Raw genomic sequence first — 25,229 nt, forward strand, 5'->3', positions numbered from 1 at the left:
GTAAAAGTCAGAAAAATGTTTTAATAGTAAGTTGTTTTTCTTCTAAAAAACGTCATTTTTAGTACTCTAATATAACTTAAATAGTTCCAACAAGTGACCTCTTTATTTGTAGATGAGTGAGTAAACATTTTGAACAAGGTCAAAGTTACCTTGCAAGGGAAATGAATTAGAGAATAGTAGTCTAGCTTTCACATCAAGATTTAAACACAGTATTCATTTATTTCTAAGATAAACCTGAATTCTGAATATTCTATTTGGAGAAAATTTGTTTCTTTGATGCCATGCTTCAAGGCTTCAAGTTTTGCAAGGATTGCTTTCTAGGGATGCCCACAGTTTCTTGTTGTCTAATGTGGTGCAGAATTTTGAATTAGGTATTAAAGTGAACCGTAAGGAAGCATGCTTTGTTGCTCAGGTGGAACAGTAATGACGATAACGTGTTTTGTGCTCTCTTCTGAGACCATGTCCTTGTCTCAGTAGTTGATACCACTTGATTTTTGCCACTTTTCGTAGTGCAGGATTAACAAACGAGAAAGCTAGACTCATTTTTAATATGCTTCATACTGATACTCATCTTAAATGGCTCAGGTGTCAGATCCAACCTTCCTCTGCACTTGAAATTTTTATATAGATAACTAAAAGCAGCAGCACAGGTGAAGTCTGGGTCTGAAGGTGGAGTTCTGATGATTTGATTCTCTAACACCTAATAAGAAGTAGAATGATGCTGCAACCTTTCCTTCAGTGCGGAGGAGGCAAATTCCTGTTCTGACACCTGTCTCCTTTGGCTGCCTAATTATCTTTCAGTTTGCTATGCCTTTTAAAAATCTGATTGAAACTGCATTACTAGACTCACTGGCTAAACAGTCAGGACAGCTTTCTAGGCAATCGCATCAAAAGTACTTTAACAATGCAGAGTAAGCTATATGCACTGTGACTGCATTTTTAGCTTGCCATCTCACAGCTTAGTTGCATTTCACAGATTTCTAAACTACTATTTTCTTTTTCCTTTGTGGCTCTAGCACAGTTCATGCTCCTGCTTCTCTACCAGGTTAGAATAGCTGTGCTACCGAAAGACTTTTAGTCCTGTAGCATTCCAGGCTGGGGCTGGCACTTCACAAGTGTTGTTGAATGTATGGGTTTAAAGGCTACAAGTTACAGTTTTGTGGAGGGAGTGGAGAGATGAGGCAGGGTCTATATCTTGTTTTAAAGCTAAGGACTAAGGGCAGATATAGGCTTGTGAATGCTGTTTCCAAGTGTTGTTAAGAATGCTGGACTCAAATGGGAGTTTTAGGGGGAAAAAATGAGAAGTAAATAAAGTTGGTTGCTTCCAATAACTATATCTCAACAACATTAGAGCTCTGAATCATCAGAAATTATTCTTCTGGCAGGTTCCTTTGAGGCTCAAAGTTAAGATTGGAGACCCGAGGTTGTGCATTTGTAGTGGGAAGGAACTTCAGGTTTTGTTGGGATGCACAAAGCTGCAAAATACTCATAGCCTGTTGTTAGTGGCACACAGTGGAGTTGTAGAAAGGGAAGATCCATATATGTGATCTTTGTTGAAAGAACTGTAGCAAATGACATCTAGCTTGAAACTAGATTTGAGTTTGACATTTTTGGTCAAACAGAACACTATCACAAGACTACTTGGTCTTTTGGAGAGGTGAATCAATTATATAGAGGCAGAGTGATGGAGTTGTATCTAGCCTGGTGACTTTTCTACCTGCTGATGTTCATGGTTGCTGCTGTTCAAAGCACTTCAGCTTTCTTTGAGTGGCTGTTGTGCATACGTGGCAGCCCAGTTTCTAGTCTGGTTAAGATCAAGCTTGAAGTAATTGTCTCTGGTATTTTCCAGTAACTTCCTCTAAAACTTGGAAATCTGTCATCCTCTTGGGCTGGCATATAGCTAGATCGAAAAGTGGAAAAAAGCTTTGTGTTCAGATTTTATGGTGGGGAGAGGAGGCTGAAACCCTAAAGTAAACAAACAAAAAAAAAATCCCATTAAAATATCAAGTTCCACCTATCCCCTTCTGAGACTTAATTTTAACTGCATTTAGACTTCACCAATTTATCTTAAACAACAAAAACCAAAATCAGAGTGGAAACAAGCAATTGCATTACTAGAACATTAAAGCCACCTGTGGAAATGGTTTACATTTTTGAATTACTGTACCATCAGCGTGGTGAAACTCTTGCACAGTGTGCTGTGGGCATGGGCAGCAATAGTTGAAGCAATGTTGTTAAATAAGGAAGAAAACTGCCACTTGTAGCTGTTACTACAGCTGTTGTAGTTGTGTGATCGTGAGAGCCCCTAGGTTTTTTGTATAGGGTAATCCAAACAATGTTAGGAATGGATGCCTTGGTATGTGCCAGTAATGGTTTCTTATTCTGTGATGCTTCAGTTACTTTTCAGGCTCTTCAGTGCACCTACTGAAACATTTTTGAGTGTCATTTGAGAGTGTTAGTATGCGTTCCAGTGTGGTTATATACAACTAGCAGGGAAAAAACTTGCAACTTTTCTACTGGGGTATTGTAAATGAGAACTTAATTCAATGAACTAATTTTAATACTTGTATCTCACAGGTCCTTTCAACAGAAAGTGTTATTCAGTTCTAAAGTGTAGGCTTCCTTTTAAGGAATTTCGAAGTCTTCAAATGGATTTTGAGATTCTGTACCAAAATGCTATTGACTTTTCAGTCCATCTCAATGGATGACTTTTCCTGGGATCAGTGAAACTCATGAATATTCTAAGCAGCAACAAACATATCAAATCTACTACACTTCCTGTAATTCAGTGAATGCAACTTGTAAGCATTCACAGATGCTGTTCCTTAACAGGGCTTTTGTAAGGCTTTACCGTTGTAAACAATATATCAGATGTGACACTGTTAGCTGCCAAAACAATGTGTTAAAAGTGTCCTTCCATCTTCAGCAAAGCTTATTTTTAAACCTCCCATTAATTTCTCTTGAGTTAGAATTCCTGTGTGAGGTTTGTTCTGACATGATATCAAGTTTGACCAGCTTTTTGCCCTCACAGAAACAGACTTCAATGAATATCTACTCAATAAAAGTAAAATTGTGTATTTTCACTTGTGCATTCACAAAAAGCAAACCAAGCCTTTGCTTAACTCAGTACACCAAAGAATATTAAAAAACACAAACCCAAGATTCATTATGGTGGGGACTATGTTCTGGATGGTTTGTTTTAATGTTGTATTTTAAAAAAAATCAATCTTAAAAAATCAAATCTTGTAAGAGCCATGGGCATGCCTAAATCTTTCATACAGAAATATTAATTAAAAACCTCTGTGTGTTTGCACATTTTTCCTTTTTAAATCTGCCAGCTTCCTGGTTAATCATAAGACAGCTTTGATACAGTGACAGATTGCCACCCATGTTAAAGATGTACATCTTTTCAGCTTCCACAGGTGCTAGAATCAATGGTGCTGAACCGTCAGGTAACCCTGGTAGTATTCCGTAGTATGTGCAGAGACCAGATGGTTATTGCTATCCTTGAAGTCAGGATGCATGAGCTATTTCTTATTTCAAGAACAGTATTCCAGAATGTATCTTCCTGCATGCCTGCTTTTGGGAAAAAAATCTCCTCCAAATAAGTTTCAAATATAGCTGCTGCAGTAGTTGCAGACTTAAGGGCAAGGCTGTAGTGTAGTATTGAGTGACATGTTGGCCTTTAGAATACTTTGTCTTGTTTTCTTCATGATTCTTTGAATGCTCCACCTTCTGTCCTGAAGACAATGTAAAGCACTGAACACCTTGTATTAATTAATGGCAACTGCTTGATTCCATAAATGGCAGGTAACTAGTCATACATTTAAGCAGTTATTCCCAAACATGCTTAGTCACTTACTGGGTTGGAACTACAGCTGGGAGACCTCCACAGAAGTGGAGGGGTGTACTGATGCACCAACAGCTTCTACTTGGGCATTCAAAAAAATCTCTCAAGGTGCTCTCTCTTTCATCAGGTGTGCTTGTAGTCTCATACTCCCTGCCTGCCTATAGCAGCTGTTGCTTTCTTTAATGCAGTGTTTTTCCTTTTTTTTTTTTTTAACAAGCTGTTGATGGTAGTGTGTGCTGGTGGCTTTGGACAGACTGAGCATAGTCTTGCTGTTCTGAGTTTCTCGGTTCTTCTGGATTCCACAGGACCACTAGTCTTGAGCTTACCAGTTCTTAGGAGACTTTCACACTTTATCAGCATCTACTTCTACTCTCCAGCTTGCTGTTTTCTGGTGACCAGGTCTTCGACTACACACAAGTATCTGTAGAGTCCATTCACACAGACTTGCGCAGAAGGGATTTTTGTGACAGGCGTTGCTTGTTTCCCAAATAACAAAAAACATTCTGGGAACTGAAAAGCTAGTTTGTATTTGAAAGCTATACAATGTCTTACAATTAGGAACTGTTAGTGTTTGTAAAACTATGCTGCATGGTCAGAGACCCTGATAGTGCTGAAATTTAAGAGCGACTGCACTTTTTGGACAGATTGCGGTTGTTGAATCATGCTACTTCTATCTGGGCAAAGCCAAGAGAGTGTTTTCTGTGCACAAATGTGAATGCATTCAATTTGAGAAGGAAATGGATTTTAAAATACAGCAAATGCTGTAAGTGAAGAATAAATCTGGGGGTCTCTTTCCACAGGAAGAATGTGAAAGTACAAGGTTAGCTAGTTAGCACTGCACAAAACCATCTTCCAATAAAAGTACTCCATATTCTGTTCGGTCAACTTGTAAGCATCCTGAGATGCTTACAGACAACTTAACTTTTAATCCCTCTGTGTTTTTCATAAGTTCCTTGAAAGTGACTTTCCAATATTCAGAATAAATGCACTTTCATCTAAAAAGCACTCATACATAGCATGCTCTGTGGGAGCTTGTGATTAGAGTCAAATAGTACAGCCTTGCATCTAGACAAATGCTTGCTAATATGATCTTGTGATGGTTGGCTTTCTAAGAAGTAATAGAGTAATGCAGTCATCTGCCTGTTTGAGTGTAATTGCTTTAGGCACTGGCAAAGGTTATCTGCTAAACTGAAGCCGTGTGCATGTTCCCCGTTTTTCTAGTCCATGTTATGAAAGTTGAAGGTGTGAAAGTTACAGAAATTGTTAGTAGAAGTAACCAATTTCTTTCTTAAATCTATAAGTTACACACTGATTTCCAGTTGTGTCCTTTTCAGTCTCCAAATAGCTCCATAAAATATGCTAAAACAAACCCCAAACAAAAGTCTGAGAGCTGTTTCATGTGGCTAACTTAGATTTAAGAAAGTGTCCAGTATTAGTGAAAGAGCTCTGATATTGCATAAAGTAGCTTAGAATTCAGAGGTAAAACTGAGTGTAAGTATTAGCATCAAAGCACCTGTAATGAAAGCTGCTCCACTTCAAGTGAATTATTTTAAAGTAGAAGAGAAAGCTAAGGTGTCGCACTATGCATTTGCTGAGCAGTAAATCTCTATGGCCGTGAACTTGGTTGAAAGAAATGTAAGTGGGTACAAATGTCATTTGTTTATATGCCTATAATAAACAAAAAGAAAACCCTCCTCTCTTTTCAGAAACTTTTTCACTAAAAGGACAAAGGAACTCAAACCTGCTGTCCAAAGCGCTCCTGGTTGGAAGTTGTTTGGAAAAGTCCCACCCAGGGAAAACCTTCCAAAAGATTCCAAAATTATTCAGCAGGTGAGTAAACATCAGACAACTCTAGGTACAAAACTTGTAAAAATTTAGTGCATAGGTATTGCAGTTCTCTGCTGTTATCTCCACGTTCTTACTGTGCAACCATAGAGTGCTCTGGGAAGACTTTTGGGGCTTTGTCTAAAGATTAGTAGTTACTGAGAAAGAGTCTGAGTTTTATGATTATCTAGTACATTTTTTAGTACATTTCAGTGCTTATAAAAAGGTGATACATGTTCAAAAAGTATTTAAGTTGTTTAGGTCAAAATGTTCAGAACTTGTATGAATAAAATTTTGCCTTATATAACATGATACAAATTTTTTTAATGGATTGTGAAATACTCTAGGCTTCCTTTATGAAGTTCAGTTCTGAGTTACTTTTGCCTGTTTTGTGCAATAAAACCATAGTCATACATGTATATTCAGTTTTTCTTCAAACTAGATACTAATCTAGTAAAATTTATCCTCTTAAAGCATTCTTGGATATTCTAGTATTATAAAACTGATTTTTTTTTTTTTTTTTAATCTGACTCATTTTTTCATAGTTCTTCTTGCCTGGAAGTCTTAGTGTCTGGACAACTTGTGACAAATTGCTTAGAATTCTGAAACATGATCTTGTTTCATTTAGACTTTTAATCTCACTCAAGGTATTTTTGTTTCAAAATAGTACTGTAAGTTGAACTTGTTTTGGAGGTACTGGGGTGCTACAGAAAGGTAATTGTGTTTTCCTTCCCCTGATACCAAGTTGCACTTCCATATATTTGTTCCTGTGGAATCTGTCTTCAATTTGGTAAAGACTATGCCACTTTATTATTATTTTAAAGATGAGCAATTGGTAATGTATCATTAAGTTAATGTTAACATGCAGTCCTGAGGTTGAAAGATTTGTTGACCTAAGAAATGTGAATGTCCCATGTGTTGGTGAAAACAGTAACTTGAATCTCTTGAGAGCTGCTTTCTCTTTGTCTCCTTTCTCAAATTCCATATAAGCTGATGTGTTTGGGAGGTGCAAATGGCTGTGAATGAAGCAGTGTTCAGCCATCTTCTAGAAGGAGCTTCGTGGTGAGGAGGGCCTTTTGGGAACAACTAAAGTGAAAAACAAGAGGTTCTTTTTGAAGGACTTCAATGTGATGGGACTTGTCACACAAGGAAATGTTGTAGGAAAATGATGAGATTGCAGCAAGTGCTATTTACTCGAAGTAAACTGGGTGCTCTTTCAAATACAGTTTTCCGTGTTTTAAATGGTTTCCCTTTTTGGGTGAGAGAGAGCAAGTGTTCATTCTTAGTTTACTTGCACAAGGCCAACAGCATTCATCTGCTATGAAAATACTGTGGTAAAAATCCAGATGTCTCTTCCATCCTGAGAAATGGAGAATGTGCACAATGCTACCAGTCATCTGCTTCCCCTGTTCTAGCGATGAAGATGTTTCTTCTGGAGACCAAGTCATGATCTGCAGAAATAGTCTTATTTTCTAACCCTGTTGTCTCTGAGTGACTGTTTTTCTTTTAAGCTGTTGTGTTCCCATTTTTTTAACTTCTCTGAAGTGGCGGAAAAGCAAATATATTAAAACAATGTATTGTCTTTAAACATGATTGAGTTGGTCCTAGCCACTAGTCATGTGGTTTGTGTTATAATGGTTGCCAGATTAGGGTCACTATTGGATTTATATAATCTTAAGTAATGTGTCAGTAATAGCTAATATTTTTAGCTTCTAATTTAGCTAAAGCATGTATGGTCTTTAGCGAAAGCATGTATGGTCTTTAGATAAAGCATCATGAGCTAAGTTATCAAAGGGGGATCCAGATTGACCGTATACTCTGCACAGGTTAGATCTACAATGCCTGAGGAAAATTTGATTCTTAAATTGAGAGGTGACCATAAGTCTCCATATTTAGCATGTCAAATGTCTTGCTTGTGTGTTTAAAATTTACCATATAGCTCCTTGTGCGTATGCCTTTAGAGAAAAGCCAGTGGTTTCTTTTCTCAAAAATGTTCAAATTTGCTGAGCTGGTGCTGGGTTAGAATTAATATAGGCACACTTCGTTGTTGAAGATCAGTGGAAAATAGTATCTTCACTTTTGAATGGCTGACTGAAGTCCCTAGACTAAATTCCTCATTATGCAGGACATGTGAGTGAAAAGAATATAGGCAAGAATACAGTTATGAGGCCTTTAAGAAGTTGATAGAAATATGATTAAAGCTTAATATGTTCTGTTCATAGGTAATTCTGTGAACCTGGCAGAATACTTCACTCCATGTAGGATATGTCTCTTCAAACTTCCACATTGACTTTGTAAATTGAAGTCAAGGGATCAAGTGTGATCTGAAACACAAAACCCGCATTTTTTCTCAGGTTTTTTTTAGCCATCTGTGGTCAGAACAATGGTTACTCACTGTTTACCAGCTCTTGTAAAATGAGCTTCTAGGTGTAAGACTATGCAAGCAGAATGGGCTTAAGCTGTAGGCAAGCTGCCTGTGAGGGAGTTTACAGTAGTTTATTATTAGCAACAAATTTTGCTGTTCCTGAACAGCTATGGCATTCTCCATGGTTGAACACAAAGTTTTGTGACTTTACTGATGCCAGTGGCCAGTTTTGGGAGGGTGCAAATAAGCCCTTGATTAAGGAAACTCAGTAATGAGTCAGCACAGCATCTTTCAGATAAAAAAATGAGATCTTAAGCCCTTTTGCAGGAAAACTTAACCCACGACAGGAAAAACTTCATAATTAATAGAAGGAGGAAGTTTTTTGGGTGAGGGTAATGCTTATATGAAAGGTTTATGGCAATATTGCGAAGCCTAAAGGACTTTCCTATTAGTAAAAGAGGAAAAAAAATGGCATCATTGTAGATTTATAGTCAAAAGGATGGTAGAGCTCACATGCCCTGTTTCCGTCTTGGCTGATGGAAGCCTCCTTTGTTATCTTCGTTTTGATAAGGATGATGTAGTAAATTGATAATGACATTTAAATGAATGCTTGTGTCTCCCAGTCACTGTCTATCAACCAGACGTTGCTATATATGCCTCTGCAGGGAAGTCAGGTAGTGATTCTAATATCTTGAATAACTTCCAAGAAAATCTGGAAACTTAATTTGGGACACTGTTTCAGACATTTTTCAGACAACGATGCTAGCCAGCTCTGCCTTCAGAGACTGTCTATTGAATATTACTGTAAATAATTTCTTTGCAAGTTTCCTAGCATATGCAGAGGAAGATAAATATTTTTGTCGAAAAGCAACCTGCAGGGCTGGCCTGGCTGGGGAGATGGCAGAGTCCCCTGCAGCTGTGCTGCCATCAGCATGCTTTGGGCAAGATGCTCTAGCTCAAACTGGGTCAGAGGTTGAAAGTTCTTGGCAGCTGCATCTCCCCGCTTGCAGCTGCTGGCACGCTCGGCTCTCCTTGGACTTAGAGCTGCCCAAGCAGGATGTGATTGAGGCCAACTCTTTTGCTGGACATCTCCCTCCTCTGGGCTTCCTTCCTTCGCTGTTTTTTAAAAAGGGAAGACAGCAACTCCTTAGGACTGCAAATGTCAAATGCGTTTGATGGGTTTAGGAAGTGTGCCTTTTTCCATGAACTGCAGCTAATAAAACTAGCTATTGTAAGACGTATGTGGTCATTAATGATCAGTCTGGTAAATTCTTTTCTGTCTGTACAGAAGCCTGCTTTAAATTAGACTGCTGAAATATTTTAATACAGAAGCATTTAAAGCAGAAACTGACTTGTGTGCTGATGCATAACATTTTGGTGTGTGTTGACTGAAGTACAAGTTCTGTTTAAAAATGCAAGCTCAATTTCTTTTTTGTGCTTATGATTAAAGAGAAGAGCTTTTAATCTATGATTCTGAATATCAAGTCATTAAGTTTAGCTCTTGTTTTTATTGGAGCACTTTTGAATATTTTTACTTTGTTTAAAGAAATATGGTGATTTTTTTCCTAATATGCCTGAATTAAAATAAACTCAAAATATGGAAATACACGTTGCAGGATAAATGAAAGTAAAACATACACCAAATTCACTTTATGAGTTTTAACAAAGTACTGTCAGTAACAGCCTTAAATGGGGGAAGGGAGCTTCTTTTCTGTTTAAATCCAACACACCATGAAAAGCTTGCAGTGATTTAGAAATTCTTGCTTATTCAGAAGTGAAGTAAAGCCATCTCTTCCAAAAGCTGTCACCTTGTATACAAAATGGAAGGTATTAATTTTAGACAGTTCATTAAACACTAATTCTGATTTTGATGACTGCGTCACTGTCTTACAACTAACCTCTGAAAAATTTTTTAAGATTTCAGAGCCACCCAAAAAATAAAATAAAAAAAAAACAAAACATTGTACTTGAGGACTAAAAAAACCCTCAGTGTCTTCACTTGCATATTTTTCCAATGTTGTTATCTGCAGTCTGAAATCTACTGGAGAAATTGCATTCACTGAATTCCCATGGTCTCCCAGGGACAAGAGTTGTCCAAGGCTTCTCTTCAAAGGAACAGATGCCTTTTGAATTGGTTTTCATATGATGCAGACCTAACTTGCAATATTAACTCTTCTCTTCAGTCTTTGTTGTTTAACAGTGCATGAAGATCTTAATGCTTAGAAAGTGTATATGGCGTGTTTGTCAGCAAATCTAAGGACTGAACAGCTGAAAGTAGGTAAATATAGTGCTAGATCCTTTATCATAGGACTGGTTCTTAAGCAGATAGTTATCTAGATAGAGGTCATGTTGGCTCGTCTTGCACTACTACTGGAGAGGAGAGAAAGGCAAGAATCCCGCCTGTTTAGCAGATATAGGTAAAAATACATTGGTAACGAACTGCTGTGAAGCCGGGACAGACAATAAATGGGGGTATTGGGTCTTCCAAGGAACATGTAACACTTGAATAACAATTTGTCTACTAGACGCAGTGAGAAGGCTGTGATGGTTTTCTTTGTAGACACTGTAGCGGTCAGATTCTCAAGAAATGTCTGTGATCTTTCCAGAGTCACACATGTAGTCAATCAAACGCTATGCTACAGGTAAAACGAAGTGTTATGTTGAAGTCTTTCAAAGACATTCCCCAGCACTTTAGACTTTTGCAATGATTATCTTGTCAGTAAAATGGTACTGAAACCGGTAGGACCTCAGTGAGACAAATGCCTCTCCTTTTGTTTGCCTAAAGGACATAAAATACAGTTCAGCTTCTAGTACCAGGGCTTACCCAGCTGCCTTCACAAGGAAAACTTGTCAAGGAGAACTTCTCATGATGTCAGTACTATGCTGGTGGCACAAATGTATCTTCAGGAGAGTACTCTACGGAGCGTGGGACTAGTATTTTGAAAATATCGCAGAGATGTTGACTCTGCTGATGTGAATTCTTCTGGTTGCTGTTTTTTAAAAAAAAAATCCTTGAGGTCAACTACGAAGAGTATTTAAGCAAACTTTCTCTTCCTAAAGCTTGAAAAAGAAAGCGTAAGTATTGTATATATTTTCATTTCTGTCCTTGGTAGTTGCTGGTTTTTGGGGAAACAAAGAAAATAGAAACAATCTTGAGGTAATAAAAATGATAGAACTTCTTTTACTTTGATTTGGTGGGACACTAGATTTTTTTGGTCTTCTGGATCCTCTTTTTGATGGGATGCCTCCCCCTCTATTGGGCCTTTGAATTTCTTTGGCAGAGGATGACACAGGTAAAAATAATTGGTTTTTCTTCTCCTAAGAAGTGATCTTTTGCAGGTTAAGCAGACTTATGCCAGTGAGCTTGAGGTGCTGCAGCAGCAAAATCATCATTTAGGCAGGCTATATCAAATTCTAAAAGGATAGGATTTAGCAATAAGTTTCACATAGTAAAGATGCTGTCTTTTGTGGACTTTTTAAAAATGTGGCTTTTTTTTAATATAAGCCCTATCCTTCTGAGGCCGGCATGGTATTTCAGTACTGAAAAGGAGAAAGTAGTATGGCAAGGGAGAAGGAAGCCTTTAAAATGCTTTTTATTAGTCTGGGGTATGCATGGTACAAGAACACTGCAGCTATGTTCAGAAATAATGTTGAAGGCATGATAAAGCTTATTTTCCTTCTTCCAGGTGCTGTAATCAAATGCTTAAAAGTAATGGCTGTGTCTTCTTTTTTCTTTTTTTTTTCTTTCCCCCAATGTCTTTAAGCTTGGCTTTTCCATTAGAAAACCAGCTTGTTTTTTTTTTTTTTTTTTTAATGGAAACCTGTAGAGCTGTGGTTGTACAGGGTCTCCTGTATTCAGGAATGGTTTTGCCTGATTGCCTTGCTTCAGTGTGATATGAGGGGTTTCAGATTGCTGCTTAGAATCTTACTTTTTATTTAAGTGACTGTTTCAAAGCCATACAAATGTATCTTAGTTCTCATCAGCTCACCGGTGAGGTTGAGGTGTAGTCCACTTTTGAGCTTTCAATTTAGAAATACTAATTATAACATTGTGGTGGACTTAATTGTCTGATTTAAGCCACTGTGCTATTCAGTGGCATTTTCTACCCTCTCATGTTAAATAGAAGAACCCAAACACTTACTTATGTGGAAGTTCTGTTTGAAAGTTACTCTAGTATTTTTTTCTCACCAAATGCTTATCCAAGTCCAGTTATGTTTCTTTTCCCTTTCTCCACAGTGCAAATACTATTCTTGAATATTTGTTTTAAGCTTTAAAGCTAACTAGCTTATAGATGAAGATCTAGTTGGGTGTGAGATGCAATCTAAGATGAGCTGAATGAAAGCACGGTCTTCAAGATTCATTTTTTGAGTGAACGGTTTCTGTCTTCTTGTGTCAGACTATAGAGAATCTTTTGTTCCGTTCTTTTTCAGTGTATCTTCCAAGGCTAGTGTTTAAATAAGTGTAACTTTCATGGGTGATGTGGACCAAGGAGAGACAGTACATCAGGGAATGTCATTTGTCATGCACTTGAAGTGCCGTGGTAAAAGATCTCCCTACAGGCAAAGGTGCTGATTGTAGAAAATACAAAACTTCAATTAAAACAGAAAAATAGTCCAATAGATGTCTATAACGGGGAAGTCTTTGTATGTGTTTTTGTGTATTTTGAGGACCGGAGATGGAGGAACAGCCACATCTATGTTTCTTCAAACAATTAGAGTATAAATACTCGATGTGAATTTAAATTTTGGCTTGCATGTTGCTATATTGTAATGGTCTTTTCCTTCATTTATTCACTAAAGGCTTTGCTTCTGTTTTTCTCATTAGGATGACAGTTCTGGCAGTCTTGCGTCAATATCTGCTCTCAGTCTATTAAACACAGGGGTATGAAATTTAATATATATTTTTCCTAGTTGTATTCAATGCCATGCATGGGACTATGTAGCACTCATTAAAATAGAACAAACATCACATTTTCACAGTAGCATGAATATCTTACGGCACTAACCATCAATTCATTAGATACCATTAGCAAAATAAACAAACAAATAAACCTCACACATGAATCTTACTAACAACTTCAAGTGATAGTGTTATTGTTTATTATTGTTTATATTGCATGTTCTTGAATAGCAGGAAATAGGTAATGCTAGAGCTTGACAGTAGTTTACTTTCTATGTTTGCTGTGTCTCCTTGCTTAATGGTAGAAGTTGTTAAAAGGCTTAATTTGTAATATTTTTGAACACCTTGTATTAGCTTTGAAAATTGATATCCTAGAATCTTTTTTTCCCTGCCACTAAGTCACACAAGCTATTAATAGTGGCATATCAGAACTCCAGATGCTTTTAATCACTATTTCCAATATGAAATTGGAAACCTAGAAAAGTGTAGCTATTGAAACTTCTGTTATATGCTGTTATGTCTTCTATTTGCTGTGACTGGTACCCTTCTGAAATTGGTCCAATGCACATGCCTGTTACTATGAACACTTTTTACGTAATCCCACACCCTATGTTAAACAGGAATAGTACAAGTTAGCTTTTTAGTTCTGTGGATCTGTTACTCTGGCTTTGTGAAATAGAGCAGTAATGTAACTGCTAGTTGATATGTGATACCTGTGGTTCATGCTACACGGTCCAGCCACTCTCAGCTCTTCTTTATTGGGCTCAAAGCCCATGATTTCATGCTTTTTCATAAGCAACAAAAGATGAAACTTAATGCAGCTTGTTAAAGATCCAATTGAGGAAAAAATAAAGTAAACAATTGAAGATGGATGGCATTACTTTGGAAGGTTGACCTAGAAACTCTTCAGTGTCTGTTTGGTTGTTCTCTTGTACTATGTGAAAACTAGTATTTTTTCCTCCTTCAATATAGGTTGCGAGCCTATATAGCCTGCAAGTTAGGAAAGAATGTACTGTTCTGTCTGTCCTGATAGCATCTGGCATTCTTAGTTCTGGGAAAATGGCTAGTTTGTGACTCTCAGAATTTTTCAGTGACATTTACTCTGCTATAAGCACTTCTTGTTTTTAATCACCTTATAACCAGTTCTAGCTCAGCAATTTTAACATTTAACCTGGACACACACATACACGTGATGACACAGGAGGGAATCCTTATGCGTTAGCAGAAATTCTTCTTACATAAATTTTCTATTAGTTCTATTAAGGTGATATAAGTGGGTGCCCTCCTAAGCAATTCTATTAATGCTTCCATTCTTGGATGATCAACCCTGCTTGAAATGAAGGGAAATAATCTTTCTGATATGAAATGGCCACAAGTTGCGCCAGGGGAGGTTTAGATTGGATATTAGGGAAAAACTTCTTCACTGAGAGGGTTGTCAGACACTGGAACAGGCTGCCCAGGGAGATGGCAGAGTCACCATCCCTGGAGGGATTTGAAAGACGTGTGGATGAGGCACTTAAGGACATAGTTTAGTGGTGGACTTGGCAGTGCTAGGTTTACAGTTGGACTTGAGGATCTAAAAGGTCTTTTCCAACCTAAATGATTTTATGATTCTGTATTTCTAGTTAGCTGTACAACATTGTGAAAATAATCATATAGATGTTTTTAGAGGCCCATCTGCTCCACAGATGTGTGTGTAGAGGGGAGCAAGGTTTAAAACCACTTGCAGAATACATGGCAATCCCTATTGTTTCCTCAACAGAAGACATGATTGATTGAATAAAACCTGTTTCAGTATGAGGCTTAGAATTTTGGGGGAGTAAGGCATGGTAAAAGAAACTGTCATACACAGGGTGCATGCTTTGTTTAATTGGAGTATTAGTATGCCATGACATCTACTTTAAATATAGGCAATCCTTAAGATAGTGAAAGTTAATTCAGTGTTGCCTATCAGGTCACTTTCTCCTCCAGCATACGTAAAACAACTGAATCTATGGTGCTTAATCTGTGTAATTGGTACTTTCAGGACTGTGAGGACTTTCTCAATCCCTGTAATCCAAGGCTTTTATCACTTATTTCCAGGAGTTAAGCTTTTGTTGTTGGATCCTAGATAGATCAAAATTTATCCCAGCAAGATGCATGTTAAATTTCATGGTCAATATTTATTCCTTTAAAGCTCTATAGTTTGAGCGCTGTAGATCCAAGTTTGTCTTCTAAAATTGAATCACTATGTGCACATTAAGTTAAATACTTTATCTCCACAAGCATACCCTACTTAGGGTCAGCTAATGCTTTTGGAATGCTGCAATGCAGCTGGTTTTCCTTTCTGTGCGTTAGTTTGCTTAGATGCTGGAAGAAGCAGCTATGGGCAATTACGGATGTTACAGAGTAACAGTATCCAGTACTGTTTAGAGATATCTAAAATAGCTCTGAATGGTCTAGCTGTCCTATATGGTTCTTCTGAGGACGGATGAAAGAAACTTGTCTTATATGTTTTCCATGTAGATGTCAAAAAGGTGCAGGCAATAAAGATGCGTGCAGGTTTATTATTTTTCTTTTGTTTAAAACACCAGGGGTTTTTTTGGGTTTTTCATTTTTTTTAAAGAAGACATAATTTGGGTTGGGTTTTTTAGGCACAAAGGCAGTTTATAAGCCAAAGACTTTCTTTCCCAGCCCCATTTAGCTGTTACCTGTCTGTAGGTTAATAGGCTTATCTATATTTCTGTAGGAATAAATACTGGAAATACAAGTCCCTCCACATATCAAAGTGCTCTTAAATATAGTCACAGTGTTTTCCAGGGAAAAACACTCTTTTAACCTGTTAACAGGTTTATTATTGGTGGTAGATGAGAGGATGCAATTCCAACCTTAATAAGGAGATAACTGTTCTTAATTTCTATTAAAGCTGCGATTTATTTTTCTTTATTTTGGTATTGTGAAATGTTCCATAACTTTTAATAAATACCAGATAGGCTGCAATAAAAATTTTGAACAACATTCCCTAAACTACTGAAACATACATGTGACAATTCCAAAATTTTTTTTACATAAACAGGTCTTACAGTCTTGAATCTCAGCTGTCAACTGTTCTGTCCTCTGGCATATGCCCTGCTTGTGAAGCATTTGACAAGACATTTTACTTTAAATTTAATTTTTACCTTGTTATGGAAGAGTATTAGCTCACATCTTTTGAAGTGAAATTCTATGTCAGCTCAAGCTTTTTATCCCATGCCAAGAATTTTAGATTCTGCATCAAATTCATGGTTAAGGCTATTGGATTCTTTACATCTAGTCATAGAAAACATTCCAGAAAAATAGGATATTTTAGTTGCACAAACTAGTGAGTTCCATGCATGTCTGATGGTTCTGGGATCTAATCTTGAAATAAGTTTCCTAGAGCACAGGCTTCTTGAGGAAGAAGCATCTTCCATTGCGAAGTTCTAATACTTCGGAATATATTTCATCTTGCAGAATGTGCAGCCGTGACAGTTTGGGCTTGAAGCTATTTTTGGTCTCTTCTTTCACTCCTTCTAGTAATACTTACAGTTTTCCTTCTCTGTGCATGCGTTCTTTTCTTGCAAAAACCAACTGTTAGTAAAGTGTACTTACTTCCAGAAACACGGTTGGGTGATGAGTTTGCCTTTTGTGGAAATCCCTGTTCTGAATCAGAACTTCTACCAAGAATATGAGAGATGGCATTGCTACTGTACTGCAGCCTGGATGCTGACCTCCAGGTGCTATCACAGGATGCATTCCTAACTTAAGAATGTGCTGGTGTAGCCTGAGGTGTAAAGCATGGCAGAAGTGCCTATATTGTCTCTGTCATTTTAGGTGGAATGAAATAATTTTAGGCTTAAGAATATGTATATTCATTCGTACAGTGAATGTTGGTTTTCTGATTTTTCTTGTGCTTGTGTGCGTTACAGGATTAGTAGAGTTCTGTTGTATGTCCAGATAGATGTTCGAGATACTTGTTTGAATGTGTCAAATGATGTTGAATGCATAATATTTTTTTGGAAAATTATTTCAATAATTTTGGGAGTTACCCTTCAGGAGGGGAATATGTTCTAGGAAACTTGTATAACCACTTTTCTTGTCCAGAGACTTAGAAATATTTAGAACTAAGTTGTATTTTAGAACAGTTGGCTAGTAACTTTTAAGTCATTGTGTTTACAGAGCATTAGGGTTTTAGTGTGAATGTATGTATAAATGAAGATAGCAAACAGTTGCTCACCTGTTTTCTTTACAAGGTGCATATTTGGGCTTTCCTTGAAGAGAGAAAAGCAACAGAGCTTCTCCTGTAGTTGAAATAGTAGGCTGGTTCCTATAGACTTGTGCTTGTCTTTCCAGGGCGCTAACAAAATGAGTTATTTGGTACGCTGCTATGGGGCAGAGTATGGTACAGTGGTTAAAGGGTGGATAGCTGGAAGGATAGCTGAAGACTTGCGGGGGGATAGAAACCACTTCAAAAGATACTGAGAATGTTTCGAAACCATTCTTTGCCTTGTTTTGTGGAGGTGCAATCACCTTTTCTCATCAGTTAAACTATTGTTCTGACTCCCACAAACTTTCAAAGGCAAGAAGTCCAGATAACTCCCCAGGAGTTGAAAAGTATAGTGGCATATAATGCATATGGCCTTACCACTGTGAACACACCTGGTCTCCTCTGAAGCTAACAGATTCGGCCTGGTTAGTATGTGGATGGGAAACCGGGTGCTGTAACCTCTGCCTAGCATGACTGAGCCTCCATCCTTAGTGATATTAAAAATTTGGCTGAACAAGGCCCTGCGCAACCTGCTGTAATTGACCTTGCTTTGAGCAGGGAGGCTGGACTAGATGATCTCCAGAGGTCCCTTCCAACCTCAATGATTCTGTGATAATATCCTCTTGACATGAGATTAACATGACTTCACTGAGGTTATACTTTTTGGATCATTTAATGTAATGCCCAATGTGGAAGAACAGAAATTTTGTTAGAGATCATTAAAATGGATAGGGTAAGAAGGCTGTTGAGCAGCAAGCTTTAAGCCACCTTAGCATTGGGCAAACCCTTTGTATCTTCTCTGGAAATCTGAGGCTGCATTGTCCTGTTTGTAAGAGGTCTTTTCCCATTTAACTTTATGAACTTCAATTGTGTGCTGAACTTTTAAGCTATAAAATAGATTTAAAGCTGTCAGCTCTGTTTCTATAATGCTGTCAATGAACACTGAATGTGTAAAGCCCTCTGTTTCTCCCTGGGAGAGCTAATATGTTCAAGAAGCTGTGTATTAGGTGTGAGATTCATTTGGGAGCAGTTTCTAGAGAAGATTGTTATGTTTGATTGGGAAGATACATGACCTAATTAGTAATTGATCAATTTTTTTGGTGACTTAAAGATAAGATATTTTGGTTAATCTGAGACTGAATTTACCTACACAATTATTAAAGCAACAGATGTACAAGAACAAACTATCTTTAGATAAAAAAAAGCTTGTACAAGTTATAGCTCACTTGGCTGTGCTTAAGAATAGAGCTGTGTGATCTGTGAAAGTACATTACTAAAGTACCTTGAATTTTTTCTCTTAAAAAGATGATTTTTCAGCTCTTAGTATTCTATGTTTGAATTCCAGCATGTGGAAGACTTGCAGAGAAACTAGTATTTAGCCTTCATGCCTAAGGAGAGTGTGAACCCACAAGCTAACTTGGTTTGGGAGTAAGTTGAAAGTCTTCTCACAGATAACCTTTTAAGATTTGCTGGATCGTTAAGAATGGATTTCCCAGTAACTTGGCAGTAAATTTTTATTTACAGAGGCTAAAAAAGAGGGAATGTGAGATTTGAGGTTTTCATCTGGCTCTGTCTAGCCTTTTTCCTAAAGACTGTCTCATATTTCTGTTTTGTTGAGTTGCTCTGTGGAAAAAGGAATGGGATTCTTTCTTCCTCAGAATCTTCTGTGTATTAAAGGTTCTTAAATACTTCTAAGTAGATTGCATGTTTTAACCTCTGAGAAAGACATGATGTGAAGCAGACTTGTAATGATAAATACTGTTATATTGTCACTGAGTATAGTGTAGGTAGTTCTGGATAATATGGGTTTGAAGGTCTTGCTAAAGGTTTCAGAAACATGAGGGGTACCGGATCTTAAAGGTGGCTAGAACTGAAAGAAATGGGAAGATACATGTTCTTAGTGGTTTTTGTTGGCTTTTTGTCAACTTCACAGATTACTTAAATATACTTATGCACTAATTAGTTTGGGGAGATTATGCAGATTTCCTAACTGTAAGTGGTCCTTGCATGCCCAGTAGTAATACTGAACCAGACTGGATCAAAGATTAAGTTGATACAAGAAGCTGCTTGCTCATTTATCTTTACTTAGCATTGTCTCGCTAGAAACAATTTCAACTTGTAATAGTAGCTCCTTGCTGTTGTAAATAATTTAATATTATATATTTTAACCTTATTAAATAAGTGTTAACAAGTAATATTAGAAGTGAGGCTGAAGGTTGAAATTTAATTTTTATCAATAATGTTGTTTAGGAATATGAAGCACGGACAGGAAGAATGTATAAACCTCCACTCCCATCAGCAAGACGTAAAAATATTGAATTTGAACCACTTTCAACTACTGCTTTGATTCTGGAGGATCGACCAGCGTAAGTATGATTCTGCTGTGGAACTGATGGTGACTGAATTTGCTAGATATGCTTCTGATGAGCTAAACTTCACAGCTCTTGCACGAAAGTATCATTGGATTATTCCATCCCAGATAATAGCCTAACAAATACCTCCAGAACAACCTTTAAGTATATTATAGTCTATATGAGGAAGTCTTTCTTGCTGTAATGGGGCTGTTATCTACTGTGTATCACAGCTGCCTGTGACAGTGTAGTGGGCATCCTTAATCAGGAAAATTCCTGAAGACTTTTATGGATTTCTTCCCTGCCATCTCAGTGTGCACTCCCTTCTCCTTCCCCTGTTCTGGAAACTTAATTTCCTAGACCAGTTGGGAAGGCTTAAGCATGGCAGTTGTTACTTTGGCAAACATGGATTTGGCTTACCAGAAGAGTCTTTCAAAAAAAAAAAGAAAAAATATTAGGTAGGCAACAGCAGGAGTGGGAAGAATTGCCTTTGAAACACAAGAAATACCTTCCTGTCACAAATGCTGAATGCTCATTTTGTATCTGGCAACTACAGTTAAATGCTTTGTTGGTACCAAGATCATAGTGTTCACTGATACTGTTCCTTGCCCCTGTTCCACTTATGTTTTCATGGCTCCTTAAAACTACAGCTGAAGGCAAGGAAACAGCAGATGAAGATGCAACAAAAACGGCATTAAGTACAAATAAGAATAGCAATGAAAAATGAGTAATAAATTGGTCAGTATTTTCATTTCTACGGTCTTTGGCAATTTGAAGGAAAGGGGAGGACCTGCTGACTAGGAACACCCGCTGTAAGGAAAGCAAATGGAGCAAAGCTTTCAGATTGCACCTTGAGAAAGCTTGTGATGGCACTGTTAAAAGTTTGCTTTAATCAGTTCCAATTAGGAAATGGAAAATAAAATGCATAGTGTTTCCTTCAATATTCTCTCTAGTGATATACAAGTTCATTCAGTGCTAAGACAGAAATATCCTGAGTGGAGGTACGGAGATTGCTATGATTATTTTTTTGTAAATGCATTATTTCTTTTACTCTGTGGTGGAGAGTAAGATATGCAGTAACTGGTTTGCTGATGCTTTTCTGTGCTTTCAAAATATCACAAATCACAAAATGAACATAAGTATGTTTTTACAAATAACACTTCCACTTGTTTCAAATTGGAGTGCCTGCCATGCCAAGTGTGTAATGTGTTGCCACAGTCTCATCCTTGAAAACATTCTGCTCTCACTTTCATTGGAAATTATTAATAAAGTGATCTTTTCTGCTTGTATAAGAGGAGATGGAAAACTTTTTTTTTCATATTAAAATGACAGAAATGTCTTCTGTTTACTTTGAACCAAAGTATACTAGAGATTGGGTAAGAGACTGAGACCAAACATTGTGTTTGGATTTGTTTTGGAATGAGTCTGCTTGGTCCAAAGGAAGTGTGTGTTTGGCAATTAGGGGACCACTTTGCAGCCAAAATCTAAACACATTTTAAGCTGGTGAACTTGTAGCACTGCAGCAAGCTTCCTTAGCTTTAGCTCTGACATAAATGGGGGATCTGTCCTTTCTTCCTTTGGTAAACCTATCTTTTATGGGCATTTTAAAGGGCTAACTACAATGAATAAAGCCCTTTACCTTTTATTGAAAATACGTCGTCAGAGTTTTCATACGAACAAATAGAGTATTGATATGCAGGTATATTTAATGATAAAATATGCATGTGCAGAAATGCATTGGAATAAATAACTGTATGGAATATCAGTATTTCCCTTTTGTTGCTGCATGCAAACTTCATTTGAGCATCATTCCAGATGTTCAAGAAATCTAATAACTCTGCTTTGGGGGAAGCTCTAGGAGAACTAATAAACAGAAGCAGTAAACATCTGGTAGTTCTCTACTGCTGTAACTGAAACACTGGTAGTGTGACAATCCCAAAGCTCACCTTAGAGAGAAGCCAAATTAAAACCTGTTTTGAAATGGTTCAGAGTGTCATTTGTGTGTATTGAATTCAGGAACAACTTGTTTTCAGAAATCTTCCTGCCAAATCAGTGGAGGAGGCTTTACGTCACCGACAAGAATATGATGAGATGGTGGCAGAGGCAAAAAAACGAGGTATGTTAACTGCCAATAATCACTATAATTCTTTTTAACTGTGCAGCAAAAATAAGTAATTTCTGGTTTGTAGGCTAGTAGGTACACTAAAGAACAACCTTGTTTAACATCTAGGTTATTCTCTGGTACATATGTGCACACAGTTTAAAACAGAACCCAATTATCAAATTGTTTTCTTATTCCACAACAGTGAATGTAACTAGGTTCAGAAGTCAGTTTAACCTTTTCTTAAATTTTTAAGTAGGAACTTGATGATTTTTTTACACTACTTGTGTAATGTGATCAGCTAGAAACTTTCCGGGTACTTGGACTCTTTTTTCAAGCTCTGTTGCTGCAGTTGCGACTGAGAGCCAAAGTATAATAAAGCTGAGTCCTTAAAGATCTGTTTTTTCAGGATTTTGAGATCAATTCCAATGTGAAGACAGATGAAAACTGTTTTTTTGCTTCTTTTTTTCCAACCAGCTGTACCTGTGTGAACCTTCCTACTCCCACTAGATCTGGTTTTTAAATTAAACATATCTATAGCATCTGGTACTGTGTCAATCTATGAATAGTTGTTGAAAGGACTTCCTGTAGTCTCGTGCCTAGTATTCAGGGAGTAAGCTATTTTAAGAATCTGTGCTGCATGTTTTGCTTGGGCTGTTGTCAGAGATATAAGCTTCTGAACTGATTGAGCCTCTATGGATCTGCGGCAGCTTACTCTGAAAGATTATAATAAGAAATCCAAGGCATTTGACAACTCATTTAGCTCTTCTCTTGTGGTGTACATCTTGTAAGGTGTGATCTGTGGTCCATGTTCTCTAACTGCATCTGTATGTGTGCCCTAGTATTCATTAAATTAACTATTGCTACACACACAAAGCTTCAGTAAAAACTTAATGAAGCTGGTCAGCCATATCAGTTTACCAAGGATGGCGTGTTTACTCTGTTGATGTGTCTAATGCATGCATAAATAGAAAATGTCTTAAAATTTCACAGTGGTTCTTAGCAATGTCAAGATAACATTGCTTTGTCCTTCTTTTAGCCTTTTTAATAAGAGGGGTCTACAAATGATCCTTTTTTAACAGAAGGCAGAATATTCTTCTCTTGATCAGCTTTGTGGCTTTGTCTCAGATCTTTAGGCCCTCTTTCCAGAAAAGAAAATACATAATCCTTCTAGGTGGAGGTTTCAGTAAAATTTGAATAATTTTAAAATGGATGTAGAATTGCACTTTTGAATAATAATTTTATCTATAATTATTGCTGATTAGCTTGAATAATAAGTAAGGTTTAGGTAAACGTGGTGTGAAATTAATTACAGGAAAAACAGTGCTGATGATGTGCTTGCTTTTTAGTCATTCTGTGTACTGCAGAAAAGAGTGCTATGAGTTTTTTCTAGCCAGATTTTTGCTTGTCTAAATCACTGTGTATTTGAATAACTTAAAGACAGCTTAAACTAAAAAATTTCCTGAGAAATACACCTACAATCAACAGAAATAATACTAGCTAGCTCATGCACAACTGTATTTTATCCTTGGTCTTTCAGACATCTAAATAATTAGATAATAGCTGAATTATTTACATAATTTATATGCACTAATACAGAATTATTAACATGTTGTTATGCCTAACAGAAATTAAAGAAGCACATAAAAGGAAAAAAATAATGAGAGAGCGTTTCAAGCAAGAAGAGAATATAGCTAGTGCTATGGTGATTTGGGTCAATGAAATACTACCTAACTGGGAAGGCATGTAAGTAAAGTTCTATTGTGTAAATGAGGCAAGGCTGGCTTGTTTCTCCTCTGGAAACAGAGGACCCACATATCTTATTTTCCTTTTTCCTTTTCTGTTTTGTCAAGAAGTCAGTTTTTGTTGCCATGATATAGTGAGAGGTCGTTACAGAGCAACATGAAATCTGCTTTCTGGGAGCTTAATGCTTTGGGCTTTTTTAATGGGCCTTTAGCGTAAGCAGAGATCCTTGGATAGTGATTTGGGAAATAGTATGTTATTTTGCCTGTAAGTTGCCCAATGATTTTAGAAAACAAGATGTGCAATATGTGCCATTTGTTTCTGCGCATGTGTGGTTTTTTGGGGGTTTTTTTGTTGATTTTCCCTGCTTCCCTATCCTAGGCGTGCTACCCGAAGAGTTCGAGAGCTGTGGTGGCAGGGATTACCCCCAAGTGTACGTGGGAAGGTTTGGAGTCTAGCTGTGGGAAACGAATTAAATATCACTCCTGGTATGCCTTAACAGATCATGTTTTAATGCAAATTTAAGTTGGTTATTTTCAAAGAAAAATTTAAACTTAAAAAAAACAAACCTAGGGTCTATTTGCTTTTTGAAGAACTTTATTTCACAACCTTAGGAACAGGTGTTTTTTACAATTAGTCATCATAGCCTGGTAAATTATGGAAGCAAGGCTCAAAAACTGCTTACGAAAACATCTTAGTCTTATAAGAGTTAAGGTTGCGCTCCGCCCAAAAAAATTATTTTTATGTTTAAAACTGAGACTTTGTAGCTTTGTTTTCTTAAGGGGGTGGAAGGGGGAATTGCTTTATTTCGTAACTAATGATTTTGATGAACTGGAAGTGTTCTAGCCCATTCACAAAAATAAAAATCTGAATTTAAGACATGATTTCTTTCTTGTAATTTGCATATTTACCACAGAAGAAAGTATAATACAGCGCATGCCATGAAACTGTGTATAGTGGCACTCCAGTGGTTGGTGGTAACCATCTAATAGATTCCCCCCCCACCCCCAGTGGTTAAGATGAAACCAAGCAACAAAACCAAAGCCAAGAATATTTGGTGTGTTTTTGTTTTGGATGGGTGCTTTTCTTACTTATCTCTTCCTTTTTTGTTGTTGGTTTTGTTTTGTTTTCTTGCAGAACTTTATGAAATCTTCTTGTCGAGAGCTAAGGAACGATGGAAAAGCTTCAGTGAGACAAGTTCTGAGAATGACATAGAAGGTGAGATCTCCCGAATGCTAGGCAGCCTCCTATTTGCTTTTATAAACCCAGAAAGTCTCCCAAGTTCAGCTGCAATTGCATCATTATGAATACTTGTTAAAAGTGCTCTGGGTCATTTCCTACTTAATGTTTGTTTTTCTTATAACAAGTCTGTGAGTGAGGAGCTTAACAGTATTTACTGTATCAATGAAAGATGCATTGAAATATTGCATGTGCTAGTTCACTTTCAAATGAATGTGTTTTCCTCTGAATTCCTGAAATACTGGAACTAAGCTCGCATGAAGATTTTAGATGAAATACAAAAAGAAGACATGGAAAACTAAATTACAGTATGTGCTGTTGCTTAGCTCTGCTTAGATGGTTCTTATGTTGGTATCCCTTCCACAATTTTGGGGAAGAAAATAATTATTCTCTATTTTTTGATTGTGGAACTGGAAGGTGAAGAATATATAACATATTACGCATTTCGGATCCCACTTGGGTTTCCTTGGTTGCCCAGATGGCCTTTGTTCCCTAATCTATTAAGTGGGGACGTTAGCACACCTGTATATATAATGGAGTTCTATCACTGGCATATTGCTGTCTCCTGTGGCTATTCTCCCTGTTAAAAATA

The 25,229-nt window shown here is 37.2% G+C and overlaps 1 protein-coding gene across 2 annotated transcripts in view; it reads left to right on the top strand.

Moving 5' to 3' along the window:
- TBC1D12 (TBC1 domain family member 12) overlaps positions 1-25,229 on the top strand; it is a 46,994-nt gene that overhangs the window by 12,851 nt on the left and 8,914 nt on the right. For both annotated transcript variants that reach the window (XM_059821063.1, XM_059821064.1), the window contains 7 exons: positions 5,557-5,680; positions 12,865-12,921; positions 19,454-19,569; positions 21,588-21,670; positions 23,284-23,401; positions 23,780-23,886; positions 24,536-24,616. In XM_059821063.1, the coding sequence (XP_059677046.1) occupies positions 5,557-5,680; positions 12,865-12,921; positions 19,454-19,569; positions 21,588-21,670; positions 23,284-23,401; positions 23,780-23,886; positions 24,536-24,616 (686 nt within the window). The remainder of the gene's footprint in view (positions 1-5,556; positions 5,681-12,864; positions 12,922-19,453; positions 19,570-21,587; positions 21,671-23,283; positions 23,402-23,779; positions 23,887-24,535; positions 24,617-25,229) is intronic.

The sequence above is a fragment of the Gavia stellata genome, chromosome 9 (assembly GCF_030936135.1).
Source record: "Gavia stellata isolate bGavSte3 chromosome 9, bGavSte3.hap2, whole genome shotgun sequence".
Lineage (NCBI taxonomy): Eukaryota > Metazoa > Chordata > Aves > Gaviiformes > Gaviidae > Gavia > Gavia stellata.